Here is a 26,598-nt window from a genome sequence, read left to right as displayed (position 1 = left end):
AAAAAAGTTATGGCAATTTTAAGTAAAAATTTTTTTTAAAAATTTCGAAAATTAGCGTTTTTTAAATTTGTAATTTTTTTGGAGGTTTCCCCCATTTACAGGGAACGAGGGAATTTTTTTCAATTTTTGAGGGTAATGTCTTCGACTAGATACGATTTGTGATCTTTTGACGTATAATTGAAAGAAATCGGTTTGGTGAGAGCTGAGAAAAAGTGGTAACAGAAAAAAAAAACACATCTTAGTAAAACCAATACCTTCTCAGCTTCGCATCGAAGCTAATACAGATTTCTTTTTTATCCTTTGTAATTAATTATACTTATAACTATTAGGCATTCAAACTTTAATAAATACTTTGATACATGCATTTAAAAGTATTGATTTATTCAATTTTTCAATTATTATTGAAGAACGTGAATCTTTCCAAGTAATGAATTTATGATAACACTGTCGAGTACTTTTATTCCATGTTATGAATGTATTCCTTTGAGTTGACAATCCCAAAATTTTAACCATATTTGATTTGATACCAGCATCTAAATTGATTATAATAAATTTATTTTATTTTCATTAGTAGATAATAACAATTTAAAAAAACCCAGCACAGGGAGGTAGCGGCACAGTGGTGACATGGCATTGTTGGATCAAGTATAATGATATCTGACAGTGATTAAAATCGCTATCAAAAAAACGTTTTGATGCAAATCTGTAGTATTTAATTTTAAAAAATTGGTGGATTATTCCAAAAGCTACATGACCTCCTATTTCCTTATTTATATCATAATTATAAGTTTTATGATTTATAAGTCTAATATATATGTATAATGTATAAATATATAAAGGGAAATGGTTTTATTTAAAAAAAAAAAGTATGTTAAAGGAAAGAGGTATATAAATAGTATTTAGCTTAAAAAAATTATAATGATCCATAAATTTTTAAAAAGTTATAGTATAATAAAGTTAAAAATGTAAAATATAAAATCGAAAATTATAACACAAAAATAGCATTCGGTAGCCATTTTCACAATAAAGACAAAAAAAGTCCGAAATTTTTTTTTCATAATAAAGCATATTACAAAAGCTTTAATTTAAGGTATATATAAGTGTCAGTATTTCAGGAAAACTTTCAAAAGTTAGGTTGAAAAAGTTGTCATTTAGAATCCCCCTATGAGCAGATAAAGGGTCAGGTTTATAAAAAAAAATATACCAATTGATAGGTAAAGCCATCAAGCATCTATAAAAAAAAATTATATTGATTTGGTCATTTTTAAAAAAGTTATGGTAGTTTTAGTAAAAAAAAATTGGAAAAATTTCGAAAATTAGCAATTTTTAAATTTGTAATTTTTTTGGAGATTTTCCCCATTTAAGGGGAACGAGGGAAATTTTTTCAATTTTTAAGGGTAATGTCTTCAATAAGATACGATTTGTGATCTTTTTACGTATTTTTGAAAGAAATCGATTTGGTGAGAGCTAAGAAAAAATGGTATAGATACAAAAAAAAGAACACATCATAGTAAAATTAATACCTTCTCACTTCACATCAAAGCTAATAAGTGGAACCCTTATAAATATATATATATATATTAATTCATATATTACACATATAAATCATAAAACTTGTTATCAGGGTATAAATAAAGAAATAGGGGATCATATAGCTTTTGGAATAATCCATCAATTTTTTAAAATTTAACACTATACAGATTTGCATTGAAGCTATTTTTATGATAATGATCTAATCACTGTCAGATATCATTATACTAGACCCAATTATGCCAAGTACCTATTGTGTTGGGTTTTTTTTTTTAAATCTGGATACCCAAAAAAAGTTATGAGAAAAAATAAAAATTGAGTCACCCAGACGCTAAATATTTCTAGTACTAGAAGATAAAAAATGTTAACTGACAATATATTTTGATAAACTTTTCTAAAATAATAAAATTTAAAATATAAACTCCCTTGTAAACTTTATATTCCTCAAAAATAATTGATTTATTAATTAAATTGATTTATTTTTCAAAATTAAATTAATTATAACTTTATTTAAAGAAATATACATAAATGATGAATTAACCAGTTTAAACAGACCTTTCAATGCTTTCTGAATTACATCTTCGATGCTATTCATTAATTCTTCTGGATCGATTTCTTCCCACCCATGGTGTGGTTTTACAACTATTAACTAAATTATTAAACAATCAAAACACTATTAATTTAAAGAGATAAATATCTCTAAAAAACTTAAAAAATATATACACTTAATTTCAAAATAAGTAAGCTATATTTTAACAAAAAAATTGAATACTTATTTTTGATTATTGTCAAATATTGAAAATAGCTATAAAAACCCAATACTGAACATTAAGTAGCTTAAACATTTAATAATCTAGCTAAAATTAATATTAACTTATTATATTAATTAAAATAAAAAATTGTTATGTAGTTTATAAATGTAAATATTTTGTAAGACTTAAGTTTCTTAATTTATTTGCTATATGAAAACCAAAAGCTTCAATCATTTACACTATTAATAATAAAACCTTTTAGATATTATACTACATTTTCTTTATATTTTATTTGTAGATACAGGGTATGAAATGAAATAACAAGTATAGAGAAGTCATAAGCTAGCTCAAAGAGTTAATAATATATATAGTGTTTTAAATTCACCTTTCATTTCAATTTTACATTTCACCTATGATTAAATTGAATTTTATAAATCTACTTCTATATAAATTAGATAACTAATACAACATAATATATTTTTTTATTAAAAATTAATTAACTATACATACTTCTTGAATTGAAGATCCAACTATATCAAATTTTGATGAAAATATTTGGCATTTTAGGTTGGTACTGCCAACATCAAGTGCAGCTACATATTCCATATTTACTCTTTTGAACTCATGTTTACTCAGTTGTAGTAGAAAATAATTCTTCTAGCACATTAAAATCTTAATTAATTACACTTAAGTTTTTTTTTTAGAGAATATGACTATCATAGTTAATAAACAGTTGAACATTTTTCAAGAGGAAGAGAAAGTTTCATATCTTAACTTCTGTTAGAGAGAAAAATATCTGAAAATTTTTGTGGTGTTTGAGCAAATAATATAAGTTTAAAATTGCAACTTTTGGAAAAATTAAATTGAAACATACAGTTACATCTAATCCAAATTATACCATATAAAAAATAATAATTTTATGATTTAAAAGAAAAAAAAATGTTTCATGTAAGTTTTAAATTCATTTTTTCAAAAGTTATAATTTTACTATTATTCCCTGTTACCTAAAACCACATTTATTTGAAGTCATAAGAAACCTAATACATAACAATCTGATAAGTTAAAAAGAAATAATAATTTAAGTTGTCCAATATTACTTAAAACTATCAATATATATTAAGGTAAAAATATCTAATACATGGCTAAAATATTTTATTAAAAATTAATATCTACGCAAATAATGCATTTATCAAAATCTGAAAATTTACTTTTCATAATTTTGAAATTCATAATTCAGGTATATCAAAGGGTCATTATTTAATTTTTAACTTAAAACCATTTTTTTTGGAAATAATTAAAATTCTGTACTATTAAAAAATCGAATATATTGTAACTAAAGCATATTTTATCCGGTAAATAATTTAATAATAATAAAATAACAACAATTTTTATTTTAAATAATTTTTTATAAAGTAAATTGTCAGATTAATTATAATTAAAAAAATTTCTTTATTTAAAAATAACTAGACATAAAAAAAAATATGTTTAGTTATTGATATGAATAGAGTACTTTTTTTAGATAATTATGTTTACTTATCTGCCTACTATAAAAAAATATAAATTACAGAAAAATTGTTAATCAATTATTAACAGTGTATGCAGCATTTAGTTACTATTCATATTATCAATCTACTTGTATATGGCAGCCTGTTTTTTGCAATCCAATTTTTTGCTATATTTGTTAAATGGCCTTTTTTTAAATTGAGAACTCTCGGCTGTCGCATTGTACGATGAATTGATAATTAATTTCTGCCAGAAATAGTTAATTATTTTTTAAGCTTGTGTATATTGTTGAACGACTTATTTAAAATTATTTCTAAGGTATAAAAGGTAAATTTTATTATCTAACATTGAAATTTCAAATCAGTTCATTATCCTTATAGGCTATGAACAAAGATATAAACAGACGAATATTAGCTATACAAGCCAAAAAGAAAAGGCGTAAATTACCAAAGAAACCTCATGAAGACCGAAAGGTTGTGCCACCAGCTCCTACTAAGATACCAGAAAAAACCAAGGCTCATGGGAAACGCGACAGTGATTCATCATCAAATGAATCTGAAGAAGCTACTGATGAAATGTATGCTTCTGATGAAGAGGAACAAGAAGAGTCTAGTGATTACTGCAAAGGTGGCTATCATCCTGTACAAATAGGAGATGTGTTTCAAAATAGGTAATATGGAATTTTATTAGTGATATATGATTTTATTTACTAATATAATATGTTGGTATATATTGGAAATGTTATAATATTTCTAAATGGTATAACGGAAAAAAAATTTATAGAATGAATTACGTTGACTACTATTAATAATGTCATAAGTGAAATCTATTAATATTTTATTTATATCATGTATCTATGCTTGTTCTTATAATTGCTGTACAATTAATTTTAAAATACTATGTTATTTTGTTCAGAAAAATTAATTTAAATTGAGTTTATTTAAATTAATTTATTAAAAAATTTTTAGGTATCATGTTTTAAGAAAGCTTGGCTGGGGTCACTTTTCTACTGTTTGGCTCTGTTGGGATTTTACTGATAAACGCTATGTTGCCCTGAAAGTAGTTAAAAGTGCCTCTCACTTTACTGAAACTGCATTAGATGAAATAAAACTTTTAAAAAGTGTTCGAGATTCAGATGTTAGTGATAAAAAACGAGAACGTGTTGTCATGTTGTTAAATGATTTTAAGATAAGTGGTGTTAATGGTAATCATATATGCATGGTATTTGAAGTACTAGGGCATAACTTATTAAAATTAATTATAAAAAGCGATTACTCGGGTATACCATTACAAAATGTTAAATGTATTATCAGACAAGTATTAGAAGCATTAGACTATTTACATACCAAATGTAATATAATTCATACAGACATTAAACCAGAAAATGTACTCCTTTGTGTTGATGAAAAATATATTAAGAATTTAGCTAAAGAAGCAGCTGAAATTCATCAAACTGGACAAAAACTACCTGTATCTTTTAGTAGTACTGCACCTAAAAGTGCTCTAACCAAATCAAATTTGACAAAAAATCAGAAGAAAAAAATGAAAAGGAAAAATAAACGCCAATCTGAACTTCTTAAAGTACAAATGCAGCAGTTAGAAGAACTTGAAAATAAACAAGAAGATGGCGATACTGACAATAACAAAGGTAAATAGTAATCTAAATATATATTAATCAGCTAAACAAATTACTTGAAATTCAAGTATATTTTTGCACAAAACTTGTTTTTTGAACTCGCATATTTTGGTTTTTACTTAAGATAGGCTCTTGAAATTTTAAGTATGAATTACTAGACAAGTAACTTAAAATAATGTAAAAAAAAGCCCTTAATGTTAAATTACTTTCAAAATGGGAACATTACAACATTTTCATTTCAGTTACTCATCATCAGATTTATAAGATACTTCCCGTATAAGTAGAAACATGAAATTTAACACAAAAGAAAGTTTTACAGTATGAGTTAAGGGAAAAATCTAAAAATTGCTATTTTTATTTTATTTAAAGCTGTTTTATGAAGTTTTGTTTAGGGACTTTCTAAACTAAACAAAACCTAATGTTCTATCAATTTAAAATTTTAATACTGATATTATGATTTAATTTATAAATATTTATAATTAGCATACATAAAGAAATAAAATCCCCACAAAAACATAACTGTGAAAAAGGGTAAAGTTGTAGGATAACTCTCTAAAAACTATACCTATTAAAGTTATGGTATTTATATTTTGGTCATCTAAAAACTGGGCAAGTGCTATGCAATACAATTACACTTAACACATAACTATTAAGTGAGTCTATAAAGGACAGACTTAGCTACTATGTAGATATTACTACATAGATATGCATTCTTTTTTTAGAGAGGTATTTTAGAACTTTTTCACAATTATGTTTTTGTTGAGAATATACTATTATTTATTGAATAGTGTATTTCTATGTTGAATTCTAAAAATATAAACAAAATGTGTAAGTCTACTGATTATTCATGATGTTAATTAATATAATATACAAATATATTATATTTAAATTTATCCATTATGTGTTAATATATAGTATATATTTTTTATTTTTAGATGAAGAAAAATCTATTACAATATCAGCAGACGGTCAAAATAGTGAATTCTTGTCTAATGGTTATTCTTGCAATGCTACAAATACTAGCACAGCTGTATATTCTGATAATAATGTAAATAATGAGCAAAAAGTTCAAAATATTGATGAAATTAATGCGGCTCAAAAAAACGGTAGTGGTGAATTTAGTAAAACTACCAACAAACAACTATCAAAGAAAAGATCATTTAGAAATAAGACAAGGGATGATCCTATTGAAGATCCTGCATTCAATGTGTGTGATATTAATGTAAAAGTTGCTGATTTGGGTAATGCTTGTTGGATAGATCGTCATTTTACTGAAGACATTCAAACTAGACAGTACAGGTCACTAGAAGTTCTTATTGGAGCAGGTTATGGTACGTCATCAGATATTTGGAGTGTAGCATGCATGGCATTTGAATTGGCTACTGGTGATTATTTATTTGAACCCCATTCTGGTGAAGCATATTCTCGAGATGAAGATCATATAGCTCATATAATTGAGTTGCTAGGGAAAATTCCCAAGCATGTTATTGATGAAGGAAATCAATCTTCACTATTTTTCAATAAACGAGGAGAATTGCGTAACATAAATAGTTTGAAACCATGGTTATTATATGATGTATTGAAAGAAAAATACAAATGGTCTGAAGATGATGCTAAAGCGTTTACTGATTTTTTATTACCAATGTTAGAATTTGATCAAAATATAAGAGCTACTGCTGCAAAATGTTTACAACACCCTTGGCTAAAATATTGATAATTTATTTTGAATACAATTTTAATGAGCATAATTTAAGAACTGTTTTTTCTTTTTAACTTTTTAGTTTTTATCATCTAATCAAGTCATATTAAAATGCAATTCTATTTTTTGTAAATAAACAATAGTTTTATATTTTAATTTTATATTAGATGTAACAATATTTATAAATGTCAAACATGTTGAAAATCTGCATATATTTGGTTTATTAATATTTATTTTGGCCAATAGTTTGTTATGTTTTTGAGCCAACAAATATCACTAAATGTGAAACTCATGATATTTATTTTAATTTTAAAATTAACCTCGTTTAATTTTAACCTGAATATATAAAGGTAAAAGAAAACATCTGTAAAAAAAAATATATATACATATATATAAATAAATATAATATTTTATTTTGTTTGTAAAAATTTTTATAATGAATGAAATACTATACTTTATATTTAGTAATTTTACACAACATATTAATTTTTATTTCAACCTTAATTATGCAATTTAAGAAATATTATTTTGTACATTTCGTTCCTACTCAGTCCTTTAGTGTTTTTCAGTTCATACTAATAGATCTGTTTTAATTAAATGTTTAATGTCAAAGTATTCTTTTGAGTTTTATTTTTACAAAAACAAATTTTGAATACTAGTATTAGTTACTTTACCACTTTAAATTCACCTTTTCTTTAGACTAACATATGTACTAAATTACTGTCACCAACTTTATTAATATATTTTTGAATAATATAGAGCGGAATTAACTTATCTATATTACCACTCTGTCTCTAAAATGTTCAATAGTAAATAAATATTATGTATGTTTAATGGAAGTAATTTTTACACTAGTTTCTAAAGTATATTTAATATTTATATTTGATTGACAAGAAAAAATGTAAAAAAACTGGTAATCTTTCTAATTTAATTAAATTTTTATTGAAAAGTATTCTTTAAAAGCTTTTAATAAAAATAATAGAGTAAAATTTGAATTAGTTATCATTTTTTTAAATTTAAGGGATCTATAAATCATATACGAAAATGTCCTGCGTTAATTTAGTGTTAATGCTTATTTAATTTTAAGTTATAAACAAGGCAAATTACTTATCACTATTATAGAATAAAAATTAAGTTATGAACCTGTATTGGTGAAAATAGATAAATACCAACGTTATGATCATAATTTTGTATCTAATAAAGTAAATATTATTATAAATTGCGTTATATTTGTATGGTAATTAGCAATGGTTTATTATGATATCCAAGTAATTTATACAATAATCTTTTTTGATCAATAATTTTTTTTTACAAAAATATTGAAAATTTTATTTATTATGAATTGATGTGAAAACCATAGTTTTAAAGTGCATTCATTAATTAAAGTCTACATCAATTACTCAAGCCTTATTACTTCGTAATTTTACTTGGATACTCTAAAAAAAAAGAAGTTTTGAATAATTGAAGTGTGATTTTTATTTTTGAAATGATTACTATTATTGTTCTGTTTTCGAAAAAATTTTCTTTTTGTGTTTGTTTGAAACACTAGAACTATTAATTTTTAACTAATTGTCATAATTATATCAATAACCGTCCAACTAAATACAGAGTGATTGATTAACTATGCCCCACAAATTATCTCTAAAAATATAAGTTACCTTTTTTTTTTTTGAAATATTAATAATATTTAACATAATATTATATTATGTTTCTATTTTAGGCTGCTCAGTGAGTAAGATTACATTTTTATGATCATCCCTTATGCTTTAAATCAGTATCAACATTCAATTTTCAAATGATAACCCTATTTTTTTTAATATAATCAGGTTAGATTTAGTTTTAAAAATAATTTGTTTTTATTTTATTTAATTATCGGTGATCTATGATTAATTAAAGTTTAAGGAACGTAAGTATTACTCAAGTCAGAGAGGAGCAAGCGTACCTCTTAAGTTTTTTCCGTTGCGATACATTACACATAGTTCTTATTGGTATACTATATTTAACCGACTACTGTTTTATTTGTTCAATCCCCTAAACTTTAAATAGTGATATCTCGTTTAGAATTTAATAAAATTGATTTTTTTTTTTTTATACTAAACAAGATTAATAAAAAAAAAACTGGGTTACTATTTGAAAAATTAAATTTGATATTGATTTAAGGGTTAAGAGATGAAGATGGAATCTTTATTTTTCTTGTAAAGTAGTTTAGCAAAGTTTTATAACAAATAAAATAATTAAATATATGATAACACTAATATTTTTAAAGAAAAATCGTGAAGCATAGTAATCGATCACTCTGTGGAATCATGCTAGATAGTAAAAAATTTTAATATTGAATTTTTCAATTTTCCTAATATCATTACTTTCAATCTTATCTAAAAGAAAAAATATAAAAAAAATCCCAGCTCCTTTCCCCAAGCAAAAATCCTGACCACTGGAAAATACAGACATGTAGGAGTATAACGGGCCTACTTTACGAGTATTTTAATTTCTCAAGAGTTTCCCAAGAAAATTAGTGTCTTATCCTTAATGAATTAGATTTTACCCAACCTATATATATATATTTAAAAAATTCAGTATTTCCGCAATTTCTTCAAAAATCGTAAAAGTTCAGTTTGATATACTTTGTATATTAAATTTGCTAAAGTAAATATCTATGATTAAGGGGAAATAGCCCATTAAAAAAAAAAATTATGTCGAATGAAAGGGACATACTTAAGGTATTCTTAAAAAAAACTTTATTTCGACTGATTCATTTTCATCAGTATTAAGTAAAAATCATTAAATGAGAAAAAAAAGTAAATCAAATTTCGAAAATTTTCTTATTTCAATAATCGTTATTTTCTGGGGATTCCCTTCATTTATATTGAACAAGGGAAATTTTTTCATTTTTCAAGGATAATATTTTCAAATAGAAATAGATTGTAATCATTTGAAGTGTTGTTGATCAAAATAGGCCGATTAAGAGTTGAGATTATAAGCAGACAAAAAAATATATGTATCAATTAGCACACTATAATTAAACCAATACCACCTTTTCAGCTTTGCATCGATGCCGAAATTAAGTAATAATATTATCAAACATAAGATTCGATGGAATGTGATTAGTTCGATAAAATATTATATATTTAACACTATGATATCAAACGACAGTAAAAATAAAAATTTTAACTGTTTTATTAGTAGACGTCAAATGTTCATTAAAACTCAAGTAGTTCACTATGAAAATCAAGGAGGGGCAAGTATAGTGTAGCTAAACCTCCTACCATTTGAATTGCACTGCATCAAAGTGATTTTAATAAAATGCGTTGTTAATTTTTGAAGCTAACAATTTATAATTGGCATACTTAGTACAACTTATACATTGTCTAATTATTAAAACGTACACTTAAGGTATAATCAGAAATATTTGTACTATTTTAATTTTTTTATTAGAAGTATGATTTTTTCAACTTGTAAACATCAATAAATATCTAACTAATATAAATTAAACTAATTAGAATAGCTAAGAATTAATAGATAGTAAAATGTGATTAATTTTTTCTAAATAGTTATAAAATAATAATTCCAGTTTATTTCCCAATAATTCAACACAACAAACAGGCTAATTATGTGTATATTTAAAGTATTTGTGTAATTCCTTAAGTATCTTGATCACCATATAAATATTTATATGATGATTAGTGGTAGTAGTGTTGGAAATACCCTGTAAGTATCATTGTATTTTGTAAATTTATTAAATATGCTGGCAAAAATTATTTTCTTACCTACCTAAACGTGTTTTTTAAAATTAAAGAGACATATTTATTTAATATCAAAGGTACACGTAAATTTTGTAAGGTTTAAATTCAAAAATCATTGAATAATAATTTTCAAGCGTTACTTGAAAATAAATTGTTTCTTTAAATACTGGCGAGTACAGTTTCTAATTTAATGAATAGCGTATTGTAACTATTTAAACTACAATAATTAAATAAATATTCAATATAAAAGTTAAAATATAAAAGTGAAATATTTACTTGTTTTTAAATAATTTATTAGATATAGGTTCCTTAATTTCATATTTGCACTTTAGTTCTTAGTCAATGATTTTAATCAATTTAATTTTATATAACTCATAATATTAATTTAACGAAATATTTAAAAATAAAATGAAAAATTTAATAATACAATATGTCTATTATTTATAAAAATTGGAAACTAATATTATTCAAATGATTAATTTACCACAATGTACAACTCAATAAACTATACTTAAATAGTTACAAAAAATGATTACATTTTTAAGAAAAAAATACTGATCTAGAAAACATATTGTGTTATTTATCATTAACCAAAGTTCTCATTATAGCCATGATCCTTTAACATATAATTTTTATGGCTGTTCTATGAAATATTTTTATAGTAAATACCATAAATATATATTGTCATACAGAATCATCAATTAAGGATAAGACACTCATATCTCAGTAATTGTTGAATATTTACAACATTTGTAAAGAAAAGTATTGTTTGATTTAAAAACTTTAATAATATGTGGTTAAATAACTTCTTTTCATCCCTTGAGAGTTAAAAAATTTAAACTTTCATTTTCTTAATTAGAAACTACTATTTTATGATGATATGATAAAGAATTATTTTATACTTTAAAAATTTTCAGATCCTATTCTTAGATTGTTATTGAGTACTATCTAGGCAATAGTTCGATCTCTGTACAAGTCTATTGAGGATTTTATAATTGTAATAATACTTAGGAAAATCTGAAAATGGTCTATAACAAAATTGTTGTTGTTGGTGCTGGCATTGTAGGAATTAACACAGCTTTGGAACTTCAAAGAGTTTATCCTAATATCAAAATAACAATCATAGCTGATAAATTTAACAGTGAAACTCTTAGTGATGGAGCAGCTGGAATATTTAGACCTGGAACTTATTGCTTTGGACCAAGCTTTGAAATTTCTCAGTAAGTTAAAATGTATTGTTGAATCAGTTTATATAGTAAATTTTGATGATTATCTATAATAAATATAATACAAAAAAATGATACAAACCTGAAAAATGTATTAAAATATCTAGTGAATAAATATCATGTATAATAGAGTTTTAACAAAATATTAATTTTATAAAATAATAATAATATATTATAATATGTATTTGTATATATATATATTTTACAACTGTTAGGTTGGTTGATACCAATTGGATTGGTATATCCTGGAAAATTTTTAAGTGCTGTGGTTTTCCGTTGCCTTCTGCACTAGGAACATGTTTTTTTTGCCATCACAAAAGCTCACGTAATGTCACCTATCCATTCACCTACAGCAGTAGGTATAGCTTAACACTAGTTTTGTCAACAACTAGTGTTACCATTGCGCAACACAATACCCCGTATTTAGTGGGTGTCAAATAAGTGGTGATTAGGGATATAGTTCCCCTCCCATTGAGATATTTTTGTTAACATTTTAGTACAATTGACATTGTAAAAATGACAAAATTATATGAAACTTTATGTTATAATAGATATAATATCGAATTCAAATGTTATTGAACAAAACCAATGTGAAAAAATCTATAAAATTTATAAAATTTAATTTTGATAGTTATCTACATATAGGAAAAATGAACGTGATACTATTTTAAAATATTTTAAAGGTTTGAAATAGGGTTCTCCTAATTTGGAAAAAGTCATTTATGAACTACCTAAAATCCCCATTAATACCCTGATATAGTTAATAGAAATAGAAATATTACAATGGTACAGCGCATAACTCCCACAAAGTTTTTTAGCATTTATGTTTTTAATACTCTCTCGTGGCAAAATCAATTGACGGTCATTGTTTCCTTATAAGTAAAGAAATATTTTAATAAATATTAAAAATTTGTTTTTAAAAAATCATATGTTTTAATTTATAACATTTCTTCATATGAAGAAATATTATAATGGCCACTTTTTCATTGTGGTGAAAATATTTTTAAAACTTTCCCAGTGTGTTCCAAAATTATTTTTAAAAAATTAATTAATTAATATTTTAAATTAGGTAATTTAAAACATAAAAACAAAATACAATTTTATATATATATTTATAAAATGTAAGGTATATACATGATAGTATTAATCATAAAACATCATACTTTTTCTATTTCAATAAACTATTTATTTTAATTTTTTATAAGGTAAATTAAAACATAATTAAATGTTAAATATATATTAAATAAGCAATCAACTTTTTTAAAATAATTTAACAAATTTTTCATTTTAATTATTTGTATGGCAAATTAAAATATAAAAATATAAATCATTTTTAATTCATTCACAAATATTTGTTTGATTGTATCTGTTTTAAAAATAGAATAATTACATATTATTACTTTAAATACAATAAAGAAAAATTATGCAAGAATTATTCTTTAAGAAAAAACACAAATATTTAATAGAAATTAGCCATATTTTAAATGCGGACAAGTTCAAAACTTCAAAAACACCAATACTTGAGCTCCTGCAACGTATTGACTAAAAATCATTTTTATTAATAAATTATATTTTATTTACTTCTATTGTATTAATTTTTATATAAACTATATATATCATAATATTTCCATTAACTAATCATATTTTATAAAATTTTTATTGAAACATGATTTAAAAATATATAAATAATTTTATTTTGTTTAGTTTGACGTTAAATAACTCATACAAGATAAGTCCTAGAATAAATATATTAACATAATATAAAATAATAAGCTATAACTTATTTTTCTGAAACATTTTCAAAAATTAAGAATAAAAATAGTCTATAATTTAATGAATTGCCTAAAAAAATAAAATTTTTAAATCTTAATTGCACTAGTAGATTTTGAAAAAAGTATCATGTACATAATACATTTTATAATTATATTAAATTATTACTACAGTATACATAAGTCAGCTATTCATAGAAACTGTATTGTTCAAAAGGAGTTGAATAGATGATTTGACGACATTTAATAAATATTATCTTTGTAACTCATTTATTTTTAACATAAACATGCTTTTCTAGGCATATGAAAAAATAACTCATTTTGAAATAACATATTATAAATTATCTCACTAATTCAACAGCTATAACACACTTAATCTATCTATATACAGTATATATTATACTTTGTAAATTGTAGATTTATCAAATAAATAACAATAATTAGCAAAATATTAAAATAAAAGAGTACCACAATAGGCGACGCGATTATCAATGAAAATTGGAGATTTAAACATATCAACGTACTATTGGATAAATAATTACGCGTTAACTCTGATTATATAATTTACAGAAACAAATAAAAAAATGTTATATTTAAGGTATAATAATATAATCATTAAATATATTATACATTTTCATTAAATACCTTTATAATATTTTTAGTGTTAAAGGATTAACATAATATTTTAAATGTTTTTAAACATAACTTTAAAAAGATTTTGTTGCTTATATTTTAAAAATTAATATAAAACATTTTTTTTTAATACGTAACAAAAATAATGATATAATGTTTTATTTATTTTTAAAAAAAATTTATTTGCTCATATATATTTTGATAATATTATTATATAATAGAAAAAAAAAGCGCTTTTCTAGTAAAATTACTTTGCATACTCTGATTTTTAAAAAAATTTTCAAAGAATATACTCAATCACGAGATTATTGAGATAAAATGAAAAATTAAATAAAAAAATGAATTCAACCCGTTAATTTTTTACTATTCTACGAGCTTTTTTTTCATACATTGGAGACTCCAGGGCTTGCAGTCCGAAATTCTTGCCACACTTTACGACATGTAAACTATTTTTTTCTTCGATTCGCAATATTATGCGAGGCTTGTTATATTTATTATACTTGTAGGATAGACTTGGGCTATATCTAATCTTCCCCTTCCTAAAAATATATTATGTAGTAATACAAACATGTATATTTTACTAAACGGGGTCTAAGTACTATTTTCATCTTCGACTGTCATTACGAGAAACTTTTATATAAAGACCAAATCGAAAGAATTTTCTGAGAAAAAAAAAGCGTTTTTACATCTCTATGTAATATTTTTTTTTGTTTTGTTTTTATAATAGAGAATGGATTAATGATTCTTATAACTTTTACAAGAGTTTTTTAAACAATGAACCATGTGGTATCAATGAAATATCAGGCTACATGTTTTCAGAAACATTAAATGATACAACTAAAGTACAACAATAAAATAGAATCAAAAAATTTTATATTAAAATATGTTAAGTTTTTAATTATTTTAATTTTAGAATCACTATTTAGAAAAATGTTTGCCAGAGTACAGAAAAGCTACTGAAGATGAACTTAAGTTATATTCTCATAATAATCGCATCAAAAAATGTGGATCGTTCTTTACAACAATAACTATTGAATCTAAGCTGTTTTTACCGTGGGCTCTTAAAAAGTAAGATAACATTATAACATTGAGTCAATGGCGGATAAGTTCATTATGCTACATCATAGTGAACCAATCTGTTTAACATAGTTAAATAGTATATGTTAAAGTAGATTAAAACAATTAAAATAGTACACACTTATAAACCTTGAACTTATCGGTAGATTATTTCCGATAACAGTTAGACTAATATTGTCTAGTTCAATCCTTTAATGAATAATGATCGATATATTAATATGATTGTATATTTAACTAGCAAATAAATCATTAATTGGAATGTAAGCTATTAATTTTTATCCCTATTTTTGCTTTGATATATTCAAAATTAATATATATATATATCGTTATACGCAACGAATAAGGCCGTAGCTCACTTTTTCTTATTTTTCTGGTTATCAAGTTTAATTTCGATTCAAACTAAATTTTTTATATTTTGATGAAACTTATTATAAGGAGAGTAGAGTATAAGTCTTAATACCTCAAAGTTCTCAAAAATAATAAAAAAAATATCTCAAAGTTGTATTTTTTTGAGTTATTGTCTTATTCATTGCGTATGGGGATATATAAACTTGGCTAATATATCAACGAACCTAATTCAAATCCAGTTGATTTTAATCATTGCCAGATTTCAATCTATATAGTGTTTTTGATTGTTCAAATGAATGCGTTTTAACACAAATAAAGTCTATATAATAAAAATAACTGATATTATCTCAAATACGAAAAAATAAATTAAGTGTATTTTTTAAATACTATTAATTAAGTAGTATAAATTTTACATTTAATGAAAATATATTTATACTTGAAATATAATTATTAATTTAAAGGTTCATAAACAATGGAGGTGAAATAATTAAAAAGAAGATCCAATCTTTTGATGATATATGTGAAAAATTTAATGTTATCTTCAATTGTAGTGGATTAGAAGCTGCTAATTTGTGCAATGACAACGATATGATACCTATTCGTGGACAAGTGATTCGAGTACTGTTTTATATATTAACTGGGATTCTTCCTGACTAAATCATTACTAAAAATTAGTCGTAAAATAAAATAAAAAAACCCAACCCAGCACAGGGGGGTCGCGGCAAAGTAGTGACGTGGCATAGTTGGATCAAGTAAATGATATCTGACAGTGATTAAAATTACTATAAAAAAAAAACGCTTCGATGCAAATCTTTAGATAGTGTTTAATTTTAAAAAATTGCTATATTATTCCAAAAGCTACATGATCTGCTAGTTCCTTATTAATATCCTGATTGAGATATAGTATGTCAAATGAAAAAGAGATTATTAAAAAATATTATTTCTCATAAAAAATTGTATTCATCCATATATTTTTCAAAAAGTTATAGCACTTTAAAGTAAAAAATGTAAATTATAAAATCAAGAATTTTCACACAAAAATAGCATTAGGTAGCCGTTTTCACCATGAAGACAAGTCCAGAGGTCAAATTTTTTTTTTTCAAATTAAAGTACATTACATTAGCTTTAATTTAAGATATATATAAAAGTGTCAGACCTTCCGGAACATTTTCAAAAGTTAAGTTGAAAAAGTTAATTTTTTGTGAAAAACTTGTCATTTTAAAACCTCCCCTGTGAGCAGATAAAGGGTCAAATTTACAAAAAAAATATACCAAATGATAAGTAAAGACATCAAGCATCTATATAAAAAAAAAAATTACTTATCCATACATTTTCCAAAAAGTTATAGCATTATTAAATTAAAAATATAAAAAAAAATTATTTTACAAAAATCGTCATTTTTTATTAACTTTGATGTCTATTTTCACCGTGAAGACAAGTCCAGAGGTCAAATTTTTTTTTAAATTAAAGTATATTACATAAGCTTCAATTTAAGATATATATAAAAGTGTCAGACCTTCCGGAACACTTTCAAAAGATAAGTTGAAAAAGTTAATTTTTTGTGAAAAAGTTGTCATTTTGAATCCCCCCTGTGAGCAGATAAAGGGTCAAATTTACAAAAAAAATTTACCAAATGATAGGTAAAGACATCAAGCATCTATAAAAAAAAAAATTATATTGATATGTTCATTTTTAAAAAAGTTACGGCAGTTTTTAGTAAAAAAAATTGAAAAAATTTCGAAAATTAGCGATTTTTAAATTTGTAATTTTTTTGGAGGTTTCCCCCATTTACGGGGAACGAGGGAAATTTTTTCAATTTTTAAGGTTAATGTCTTCGACTAGATACGATTTGTGACCTTTTGACGTATCGTTGAAAGAAATCCGTTCGGTGAAAGCTGAGAAAAAGTGGTAACAGACACAAAAAAAAAAAAATAAAATAAAATAAGCACATCTTAGTAAAACCAATACCTTCTCAGCTTCGCATCGAAGCTAAAAATATAGTGAAAATTATATAATTTCCTGTTTTTTACAATCCGTGGTGTCACAAAAATTAGTATATGATTTTTCATAAGTTATGTTTTTGTAATTTTATTTATTTTAAGATAATCTCACAGGTGCAAATAATAAAATACGAATATTACGAAAAAGTTTTTTTTTAATTCAGGAATATTAAAATTTTTGTTTTTGTACATTTTGAGTTTTTTCACGTTAAATTAAGTCATGTTTCTTTTGGTGATTATAATTGTTTCAACGATCCTTTATAAGGCATTACTATAGTATATTCATTCAATATCATAATTATTTTTTCTTAACAAGATGCACAGTGTTCCAATTTATGAAAAATTTATATTATTTTTCAAAATAAGAATTTTTCCGACAAAAAATGTTTTTTTTTTTTTTTAATCTTTAGCCAATCTTTTAATCATTAAAAGTTTATGATTGAGTTTTCAATATATATATCATATTTTTAGCTTTTATGCGATGTATTATATTGAAAATATTAGTTCGAAGCACTAAAGAAATTCTTATATTAAAATGAATATGAAATCATTTAAAAGTAAATTTTTTTACTAGGAGACAAACTGTACATAAATCAACAGTTTATGGTTATAGAATAACAGCTTTTTAAAATTTGATAATTAACATACAAAAGCATTTTCATTTTGTTAGGGTATTATATAGCTAAGGTTATCTATTTATATAGGATGGGTTGTTAGGAGGATTAAAAACACATCAAAATATACTATATAAAGTTGTAATTTTAATTTCTTTTTTTTTAATATTTTCTAAAATTTTTAAAACTAGACCCTTACAATTGAATTTTCAACACTTTTGGGTTTTTTGATTGTGTGGAATAATAATTTTCTAAAAAAATTAACCTTTTGAACTAATATTCGCCCAACTAAATATCAACCGAATCAAAAGTTCATCAACATGTCTAAACTGGCTGGACTTGGGCAGTCCATCCTGTTTTGGGCGTAGTATAGTTTAACTCAGTTTTTTTCTATTTTTATAATATTTTTTAGGTTAAAGCACCCTGGATTGATAAATTTTATTATAATGATATGGACACATATATTATTCCGTCAAAAGAAGATGGCACTGTAGTTTTAGGTGGTTGTAGAGATTTTGGTAACTATGATACAACTATTCAAAATCGAGTAACTGAGCAAATTATAGAAAATTGTACAAATTTAATTCCGTCATTGAAAGAAGCTTTTAATTCAGAATATAAGATTTGGGTTGGTTTAAGACCTTATCGGTACAGAATACGAGTTGAGGCTGAACACTTCAAAAATGCTATGGTATTTGTCACTTAACAATAATTATAAATTAAATATTGCAAATGCTCAGTGGTATCGGTAGCAGAGACATTCAAGGTTATTACTGCCCTTAAAACGTCTAAAAAATAAAAGATTAACTAACAAAAAAAAAAAAAAGAAATAATAATAATACTTCTTTTTAGTTCTTTATTATTTTTTTATGTATGGGTACCTATTAGGGGAGAAATGGGGAATGTGCTCCTTCTAGAAATTTAGCATAGTTTCTTAAAATGATAATTTTCTAAATTTTCCCTTAATTAAAATTTTTTTTTTTTAATTTTGTATAGTTTTTCTTAGACGTTTTTAAATTAATTTTATTTAACCTAAAATTCAATTAAATTTATAGTTTTGAATAAAACAATAAAAATTGGTCATTAAAAATTAATATTACCTTCTTTTCCCTCGGAAATCACCTAATAGGTGCTTAGCGAAATATAATTCTGGCCCTGCAATCGTTAATGCAACATTAAAATTTAAGTAGTCTTTTTTATTTTCATCGCCTTAATACCAACTATTTTGGATCGACTACCCTATCCTAAACTTCTACTTGACACGATCTCCCACATAATTAAAATTAAAGTAGTAAAAATTTTAATTATTAATATTTTCTAGATTATTCATAATTATGGTCATGGAGGATATGGTGTGACATTAGCACCTGGTACAGCCAAATATGCTGTCAAGTTATTATGCTATTTGCATTCAAATTTATAAGTAGTTTTATAAACTTACTAGAGAAATTTAATAATAAAATGAAATGTTTCATCATTGATACGATCACATTTGCATGTGCCCATATCTCTGTCTCCCATAACATCGTTGTACCGTTTAATATATATATATATATATATATATATAATTAACACAGTGACATACAGCAATACTAACAGGAGGGCGGACTGCACACATAAACACTTTTTGCAATTCACGGCCAATGTGCCATAATAAGATATCCCTATCGACAGTTGACATTTTACCATCTTCGCGATCACTACTTTTGCCTGATAATTAACTTAACTTCGCCTCCCCGTATATTATAGTGTGTGTGTGTGTCGCCGTCAGCTCCCTGTTGGATTATATCATCTCTAGGTGTCCAGCAGGTTGTATTATCTATTTAATATTTCAATTGCTTAATAAATATTTATTTATATCGTTGTTAACCTTAAGTGTTATGNTTTATTTATATCGTTGTTAACCTAAAGTGTTATATATATATATTGTAGTGCGACCCTTGGTAGTTCCTCTAAGGGAATATAAATTAAATAGAAAACTTCAGTACCTAAGGTAGATATAGCCTAGCCAGCTATCCCCCGTTGGTCCCTTAGAATACTGTCGACGGGCATTTGGGCTAAACCCCTAAATAACGACGTAACAATTGGTGGAGGCGCTGATCTCTCTGTTTAATTTTAAACTTTCAGTGATCCCCCCTAAGTGTACTACAATTTTTATATACCGCTTTTCACGGTTAATTTATAAATTAGATATTTTTTATTTATTATTGGCTCACTTTATTATAATAGTAACAATCGCGTAATTAGGTATAATTATAAATTAAGTCTTTGAGTTACATAATCTTCTATATACGTTTATATGCCTCTCTATAATTATTAGTTAAAACGCGCCTTCAATAATCAAAACTTTTAGAAAATAAACCAGTTAAATTAATAACTACTATGGCCATAAACGCAATTAGAACACTCCAAACATTTCCAGGAAACTTAACAGAGGATGCGGATAGATTCTTCGTTAATTTCGAAAGGGTAGCAACCGCTAATAGGTGGGATGACGCGGAGAAATTAATAATGTTGCCCCTTTCTTTATGTGACACGGCGCAAACGGTTTTTGAGGCTATCGAATCCGAAAACCCAAACTTAAATTGGCATGAGGCAAAAAATATAATGATAAAGTTTTATAATTCAGACGCACGACTCCGAATGAGACGTCAAAATTTAGAATCTAGGATTTTACACATAAAATATAATCGTAAAAACATTTCCGTTTTCTAATTATTCTGCATTTTTACTATGTGGTTTTTAAAGATTTCAAAAAGAAAATTTAAATAAGATTATAAATTATTTCAGAGACAAACATTTTTAATTTTCTGTGTGAATATTTCAGATTGTCATTAAAGACTGTTAACAATAATTTTAAATAATGTTTGACGTTTTCTAATTTTGATTTTACTAACATCGCCGTATTTGTTGTACCGTTATGACATAGTATTGTGACTGTTATACTTTTTACTTTTACTTATAATCAGTGGCGTATTTTGGGGGGGTGTCCTCCATGTCAGGACACCCCCCGACTTAAAAAAAATGCCTAATATATTGGTATTAACTTTTTTTATAATATACTATATTTATTTACTATAAAATAAATGGTATTTTAAATAAATAACAAAATTGAAGATAATTTGATAGGATTCGACGACACGTATTTATCTACATTTTATCAGAGATTTCTAGAAATTATTTGGATTTCATTGGGTCATTTAGATAACAAAAATACCCGTAGCAAANCGTATTTATTTATCTACATTTTATCAGAGATTTCTAGAAATTATTTGGATTTCATTGGGTCATTAGATAACAAAAATACCCGTAGCAAAAATATAATAACAACGGAAATATTCTGAACTTGTAGTTCATTTTTAATTTTATTTTATAGTTTATCAGTTTAGAGAATTATAAACAAGTAAGTTTAGTTACCCCTATTCAATATACCGCATTCATAAAAAATACAGAAAAGAATTTTTTATAATTAAAATAGTATTTAAAAAATAAACAAAAGTTATGAAATTCTTAATGAATCATCATTTAGTAAAATTAAAATTAAGTTGTTAAGATAGTAGATACGCTTGTTAATTTAAAAATTTATAATTGGCTGACTTTTTAACTTAATTGTATCCATAACTGTATATTATAATATTTGTATATTCACATAACAAGAACATTAAATTATTTCAGTTAAGATAAATTTATATTAAATTTGAATTTCTTAAATGAAATGTTACAAAGAAAAATAAGATTAAAATAAAATAACAAAACAACAATTAAACATAGAAAAAGTAAAAAAATGTTTGGTGGTATACAAATAAAAATTTCAATTTATAGTGAATATTAAGAAAATTGATATAAAATACAAAAATAAAATTTCATTCATAAAAATATTAATTGAATAGCTCGCCAGCAATAATTTCATTTTTGTGTCTTAATCTTATAAAAGGCATAAAATTTGCATTTATTGGTGTTGTATCTCCTCGAGACATTTTTTCTGCCAGCTCAACAGTAAATGGCCCACAATCATGTCCATTGGTTTGGCGAGATGTCTCGCCTATTTGTAATGTCCATGTAGAAGCTTTTCCTTTTTTGTCCATCTCCCATTCAATTAAGAAATTTTTTAATACCATTGGATAAGGACCCTTATACGACTTAAGACTATCATATGATGTCACAGTCTTTTCAGGTATATTAACCACTGTCAATATCCAATGACTCCCATATACATTCATGGGCACAAAAAGTAATTTTATTGTGTGAATATCTTTTTTTATCCATCTTCTTACAGCTGGATAACCTCCTCGAAGATACGCTACAATAAAATCAGTGACAACTGCATAAACTTCACCTTCTGACCGTTTTACTATCATTTTAATGTACTCATTAATTGTGTCTGAAGTATACCATGATGTGGGCGATTTAAATGAAGGTGCATTATACTGATCAAGAGATTTTGTGTTCTGATCTTGCATTACTTCTGCAAGTGTAACCATATTTAAACATTTTTCATAAAATTAATAAAAGACTTTGTTGAACAGTTTACTATTATTTAGGTTTATTTAAGGTTTTGGAATATGAAATTAAACACGTATAATTACTTTTGTTTAAAACGTCCATGGACCCCCTTAATGACACGCCTCTGCAGAAGTTATATTAATTTAACTCGTATTATTATAATTAATTATGTTTAATAAATAATCTTTTTTTATTTAATTTTACATAAAATAAATAGATTAAATAACTAATTACCTTTTTCTTTCTCTGGTACTTTTATTACTTCAATAGTGGACAGAGCAAGTAAATTTACGTCATTCGGCGTATTTAAGGTCAAAGGATTAGAACTAACTTTTGGCTCTAAAATAATTTATGTTTAAAATATTACATATTTGTTTCAAAAATCAAAACTTCATATTTTTTAACAATGAATTATATTTTAAAAGTTGTATACTTTTTATGACTTTTTCATCTTCTTCGGATGAATTTCTTTTTAAATTTGGTCGAGCAGTAGTATTAGAAGATATCTCAAAAAGTTGTTTTTTTATTTCGGATTTTTTGCGTTCCAAATTTTTCTTATCANTTCGGATGAATTTCTTTTTAAATTTGGTCGAGCAGTAGTATTAGAAGATATCTCAAAAAGTTGTTTTTTTATTTCGGATTTTTCGCGTTCCAAATTTTTCTTATCGAAACTCTTAACGGATCATAAAAATATATTTAATTATATGATAAATTTATTTAAGAAATCTGCTGTAAGTCCAAAATATGGTTTAGGATATACCCTAAAATCTTTTTATTGAAAAAAGCATAATAAAATATACCTTTTCTAACAAATCAGCTGATATTAATAGCGGATTGTCTTTTGAAATTGCTATATTTTTTTTTTCTGTTGAATTTAAAATTTCATTTTTATATTTTTCAGATTTTTCATTCTGAAAAAGTGTTCCGAATTCTCTTTGCTGCATCATATTCTAGGTAACCAAAGAGATATTTAAATAAACAAATAAACTATACTTAATATTNTCAAAGAGTTGTTTTTTTATTTCGGAATTTTTGCGTTCCAAAATTTTCTTATGAAAACTCTAAACGGATCATAAAAATATATTTAATTATTTCTAGGCAACCAAAGAGATATTTAAATAAACAAATAAACTATACTTAATATTATATTATTATCTTCGATAAAAATTGAATTTCCCATAAAAATCTAATAGAAAAAATTGCAGAATAATATTAAACATGTTATTGCATTTAAATTAAAGGGATTGATAGTTTATTTTATATTTTTGAATCAGACAAACCCCAATAACATAGCTAAATCGAATAAATATATTAATATAATTATAGTTACCAATTTTTCTGGAATAATTTTATCATTTTTATTCGTTTTTCGATACGTGCGTTTTTTTGGAATAATGGAATTTTTTATAGGATAAATATTTTTATTAATAATTGCTGCAAATTGAATATAATTTTAATAATTATTAATTAAATAATCAATTTCGAAAAAGGTTTTTAATATTAAAATAGTTAAATTAAAGTAAAGCGACTGAATTATTGTTATATATGAATAAGAGAACTTATTATTAATTTTTCTTATATTTTATATTAAAAAACTTTTTCTCTATTCGAAATAGTTAGTTTAATTATTAATCTTAATAGTGTTTACAGATAATTCTTCCATCTTTAGTTGACTTTTTTGATATTTGTCCTTTATTTGTATTATTTAAAACACAATTGGAATGCATGAAACGACGATTCCATATTTCTTCAACTCTGCGTATGACCTTATGTAAGTTTGATTCATTTGTTTGACCAAAAATATTTTTTTCACTTGCCATATCAATAACTAATTAAATAAATCTTAATAATTACACAAGACGATAGTTTATTTTTCACGGGAAAAAACGAAGTGAACTGAAATGTCGATAAAATCAACATTTACATCTAATTGTCAAGGAAACTTAATTGTAAAAATTCATTAAAAAAATGTATAAGCCAATTATAAATAAATTTAGTATAAACAATACTTATTTATTTTAATTGTATTATTGGTCAAAGAATACAATATTTTAAGAATAATACAGAGAATTAAAAAAAAAAAAATATATATATATATATATATATTTTAAAGATATTTTGAAGAAAAACCTTTTGTATTTGTTTGTTTATTTATTACATTAGTTTACAAATGATAGAGATTTTTTTATGAAAGTTCAAGTGGAATAAATTTGATATCGGTTAACAGAATATTTATGCATATAAAATTTAATCTGTATGAAATAAAATATCAACGTTTGGATTTATTCTCTTGCAACTATTAAAAATTTTGCCCATGTGAAATTGCTATTTCCATTTAGTTATTAACAAAAAACATCATGCCATGCGATTATAATCAACATAAAAATTTATTAAGTTGAATATATAATATAGTTTAACAATTTAATTAATAATTGAATTAATGACATAATAATTCTGATAAAAGAAAATAACAGGAGATTTGAATTAATTTTAACGACTTTAACAAATCGAAAATAACTTTAGGGTTTAACTACCTTATAGGTTTAATTATTATTTGCATTTTTAATGTTATTATTATTATTATTTTTTTTTTTTTGACAATAACGGCTATCTTTGTAACTTCAATATATATCAAGAAAATGACAAATTATCCAAGAAAATCAAGGAAATTTTAGAGAAATATTAAGATACAGAGCCCAAGGAGATGACCGTTTAAAATCATTTTTGGAAGCTGAAGAAACAATAAAATATACAAGTGAAACACTTCAAAATGAAATAATTGAATCCTGCAATAAAATTATTTTAAATAAAATCGTAACAAACATAAATGCCCAAAGATGTTTCAAAATACTTGCTGATGAAACGGCCGACATTGGTGGAAGCGAACAAGTAACTTTGTGTGTTCGATATTTAGATGTTGAAAATATGATTATCAAGGAAGAATTCTTCAGTTTGTGCCTACAACAGATACTACTGGAAAAGGTTTATATATTATTATTCAAAGTTTACATTCATTTGGTGTAGAAACAAAATACCTTAGAGGACAGTGTTACGATGGATGTGCTTCTATGTCTGGTCAATTTAACGGAGCTCAATCTCTTATTCACCAAAGTTATCCGCTTGCGACGTTTGTTCATTGTGCTGTTCATGTTTTAAACCTTGCTATTTCTTATTCATCTTCTATACAAGAAACACGAAATTGATTAGGAACAACATCTAAAGTTAGAGATTTTTTCATATACCCAAAGCGAAAAGATGTGTTGAAAAGTCAAATCGAAGAAAGTCAAAAATGTATAACTAAAAAATCATTAAAACAATTATGTGCGACTAAATGAGTTGAACGTTTTTATGCTGTCAATGATTTTCTTGAGCTTTTTGTGTACCTAATTGAATCGTTATTTATAATTTCGAAGTGGAATGACACTGAAACATCATCAAAAGCAAGTAATTTACGAACATCAATACTGAAAGGAGATTTTATTATTTGTTTACTTATTATAAATAAAGTATTTAGTTATGAGTTACTTTGTTTAAAACAACTTCAAAGAAATTAGCAGGTACACAG

General features: G+C 24.4%; 4 protein-coding genes and 1 long non-coding RNA gene across 23 annotated transcripts in view; 2 read left to right on the top strand and 3 right to left on the bottom strand.

Moving 5' to 3' along the window:
* Positions 1-3,708, bottom strand: part of LOC126905551 (putative glycerol kinase 5) — a 14,507-nt gene extending 10,799 nt beyond the window's left edge. For 3 of the 7 annotated variants that reach the window (XM_050685352.1, XM_050685357.1, XM_050685359.1), the window contains exons 1-4: positions 3,491-3,707; positions 2,793-2,939; positions 2,086-2,179; positions 352-533 (exon numbers count right to left, since the gene is read on the bottom strand). In XM_050685352.1, coding sequence (XP_050541309.1) covers positions 352-533; positions 2,086-2,179; positions 2,793-2,888 — 372 coding nt within the window. In that variant the 5' untranslated portion in view covers positions 2,889-2,939; positions 3,491-3,707. Of the gene's footprint in view, positions 1-351; positions 534-2,085; positions 2,180-2,792; positions 2,940-3,490 lie in introns of all 7 variants that reach the window. The other 4 variants (XM_050685358.1, XM_050685353.1, XM_050685356.1 and 1 more) reach the window with 4 other exon arrangements.
* LOC126905550 (SRSF protein kinase 3-like) overlaps positions 1-7,353 on the top strand; it is a 23,630-nt gene extending 16,277 nt beyond the window's left edge. For all 4 annotated transcript variants that reach the window (XM_050685350.1, XM_050685348.1, XM_050685351.1 and 1 more), the window contains 3 exons: positions 4,166-4,455; positions 4,754-5,433; positions 6,357-7,353. In XM_050685350.1, the coding sequence (XP_050541307.1) occupies positions 4,166-4,455; positions 4,754-5,433; positions 6,357-7,135 (1,749 nt within the window). In that variant the 3' untranslated portion in view covers positions 7,136-7,353. The remainder of the gene's footprint in view (positions 1-4,165; positions 4,456-4,753; positions 5,434-6,356) is intronic.
* Positions 7,354-10,309: 2,956 nt separating this feature from the next.
* Positions 10,310-25,770, top strand: LOC126905553 (D-aspartate oxidase-like). 8 transcript variants are annotated; one of them, XM_050685361.1, is made up of 8 exons: positions 10,310-10,513; positions 10,692-10,828; positions 11,781-12,083; positions 15,219-15,333; positions 15,405-15,559; positions 16,378-16,534; positions 18,943-19,221; positions 19,852-20,011. In XM_050685361.1, the coding sequence occupies exons 3-8, from the start codon at positions 11,887-11,889 to the stop codon at positions 19,951-19,953; spliced, it is 1,005 nt and encodes a 334-aa protein (XP_050541318.1). In that variant the 5' UTR covers positions 10,310-10,513; positions 10,692-10,828; positions 11,781-11,886; the 3' UTR covers positions 19,954-20,011. The 8 variants fall into 8 exon arrangements, with proteins under 8 accessions (XP_050541318.1, XP_050541319.1, XP_050541320.1 ...); XM_050685363.1 differs by lacking the exons at positions 10,310-10,513; positions 19,852-20,011 and adding exons at positions 23,935-23,987; positions 24,132-24,256 and having other exon boundaries at positions 10,555-10,828; XM_050685367.1 differs by lacking the exons at positions 10,310-10,513; positions 19,852-20,011 and adding exons at positions 23,935-23,987; positions 25,670-25,770 and having other exon boundaries at positions 10,556-10,828.
* On the bottom strand, positions 22,111-23,586 carry LOC126905554 (sentrin-specific protease 1-like). The gene is made up of 3 exons (XM_050685369.1): positions 23,467-23,586; positions 23,268-23,372; positions 22,111-22,995 (listed from the first exon to the last, which is right to left on the bottom strand). Exon 3 carries the CDS (start codon positions 22,988-22,990, stop codon positions 22,409-22,411), a length of 582 nt encoding a protein of 193 aa, XP_050541326.1. The 5' UTR covers positions 22,991-22,995; positions 23,268-23,372; positions 23,467-23,586; the 3' UTR covers positions 22,111-22,408.
* On the bottom strand, positions 23,769-26,411 carry LOC126905555 (uncharacterized). 3 transcript variants are annotated; one of them, XR_007704035.1, is made up of 4 exons: positions 26,276-26,411; positions 24,682-26,213; positions 24,364-24,467; positions 24,034-24,094 (listed from the first exon to the last, which is right to left on the bottom strand). It is a non-coding gene; the product is annotated as an uncharacterized LOC126905555 (long non-coding RNA). The 3 variants fall into 3 exon arrangements; XR_007704036.1 differs by lacking the exon at positions 24,034-24,094 and adding an exon at positions 24,153-24,219; XR_007704037.1 differs by lacking the exons at positions 24,034-24,094; positions 24,364-24,467 and adding an exon at positions 23,769-23,983.
* Positions 26,412-26,598: the final 187 nt, after the last annotated feature.

This window comes from Daktulosphaira vitifoliae, unplaced genomic scaffold, assembly GCF_025091365.1.
Source record: "Daktulosphaira vitifoliae isolate Bord-2020 unplaced genomic scaffold, ASM2509136v1 Scaffold_4, whole genome shotgun sequence".
NCBI lineage: Eukaryota > Metazoa > Arthropoda > Insecta > Hemiptera > Phylloxeridae > Daktulosphaira > Daktulosphaira vitifoliae.
The sequence above is the reverse complement of the archived record's forward strand: the minus strand, read 5'-3'. Positions and strand labels throughout refer to the sequence as shown.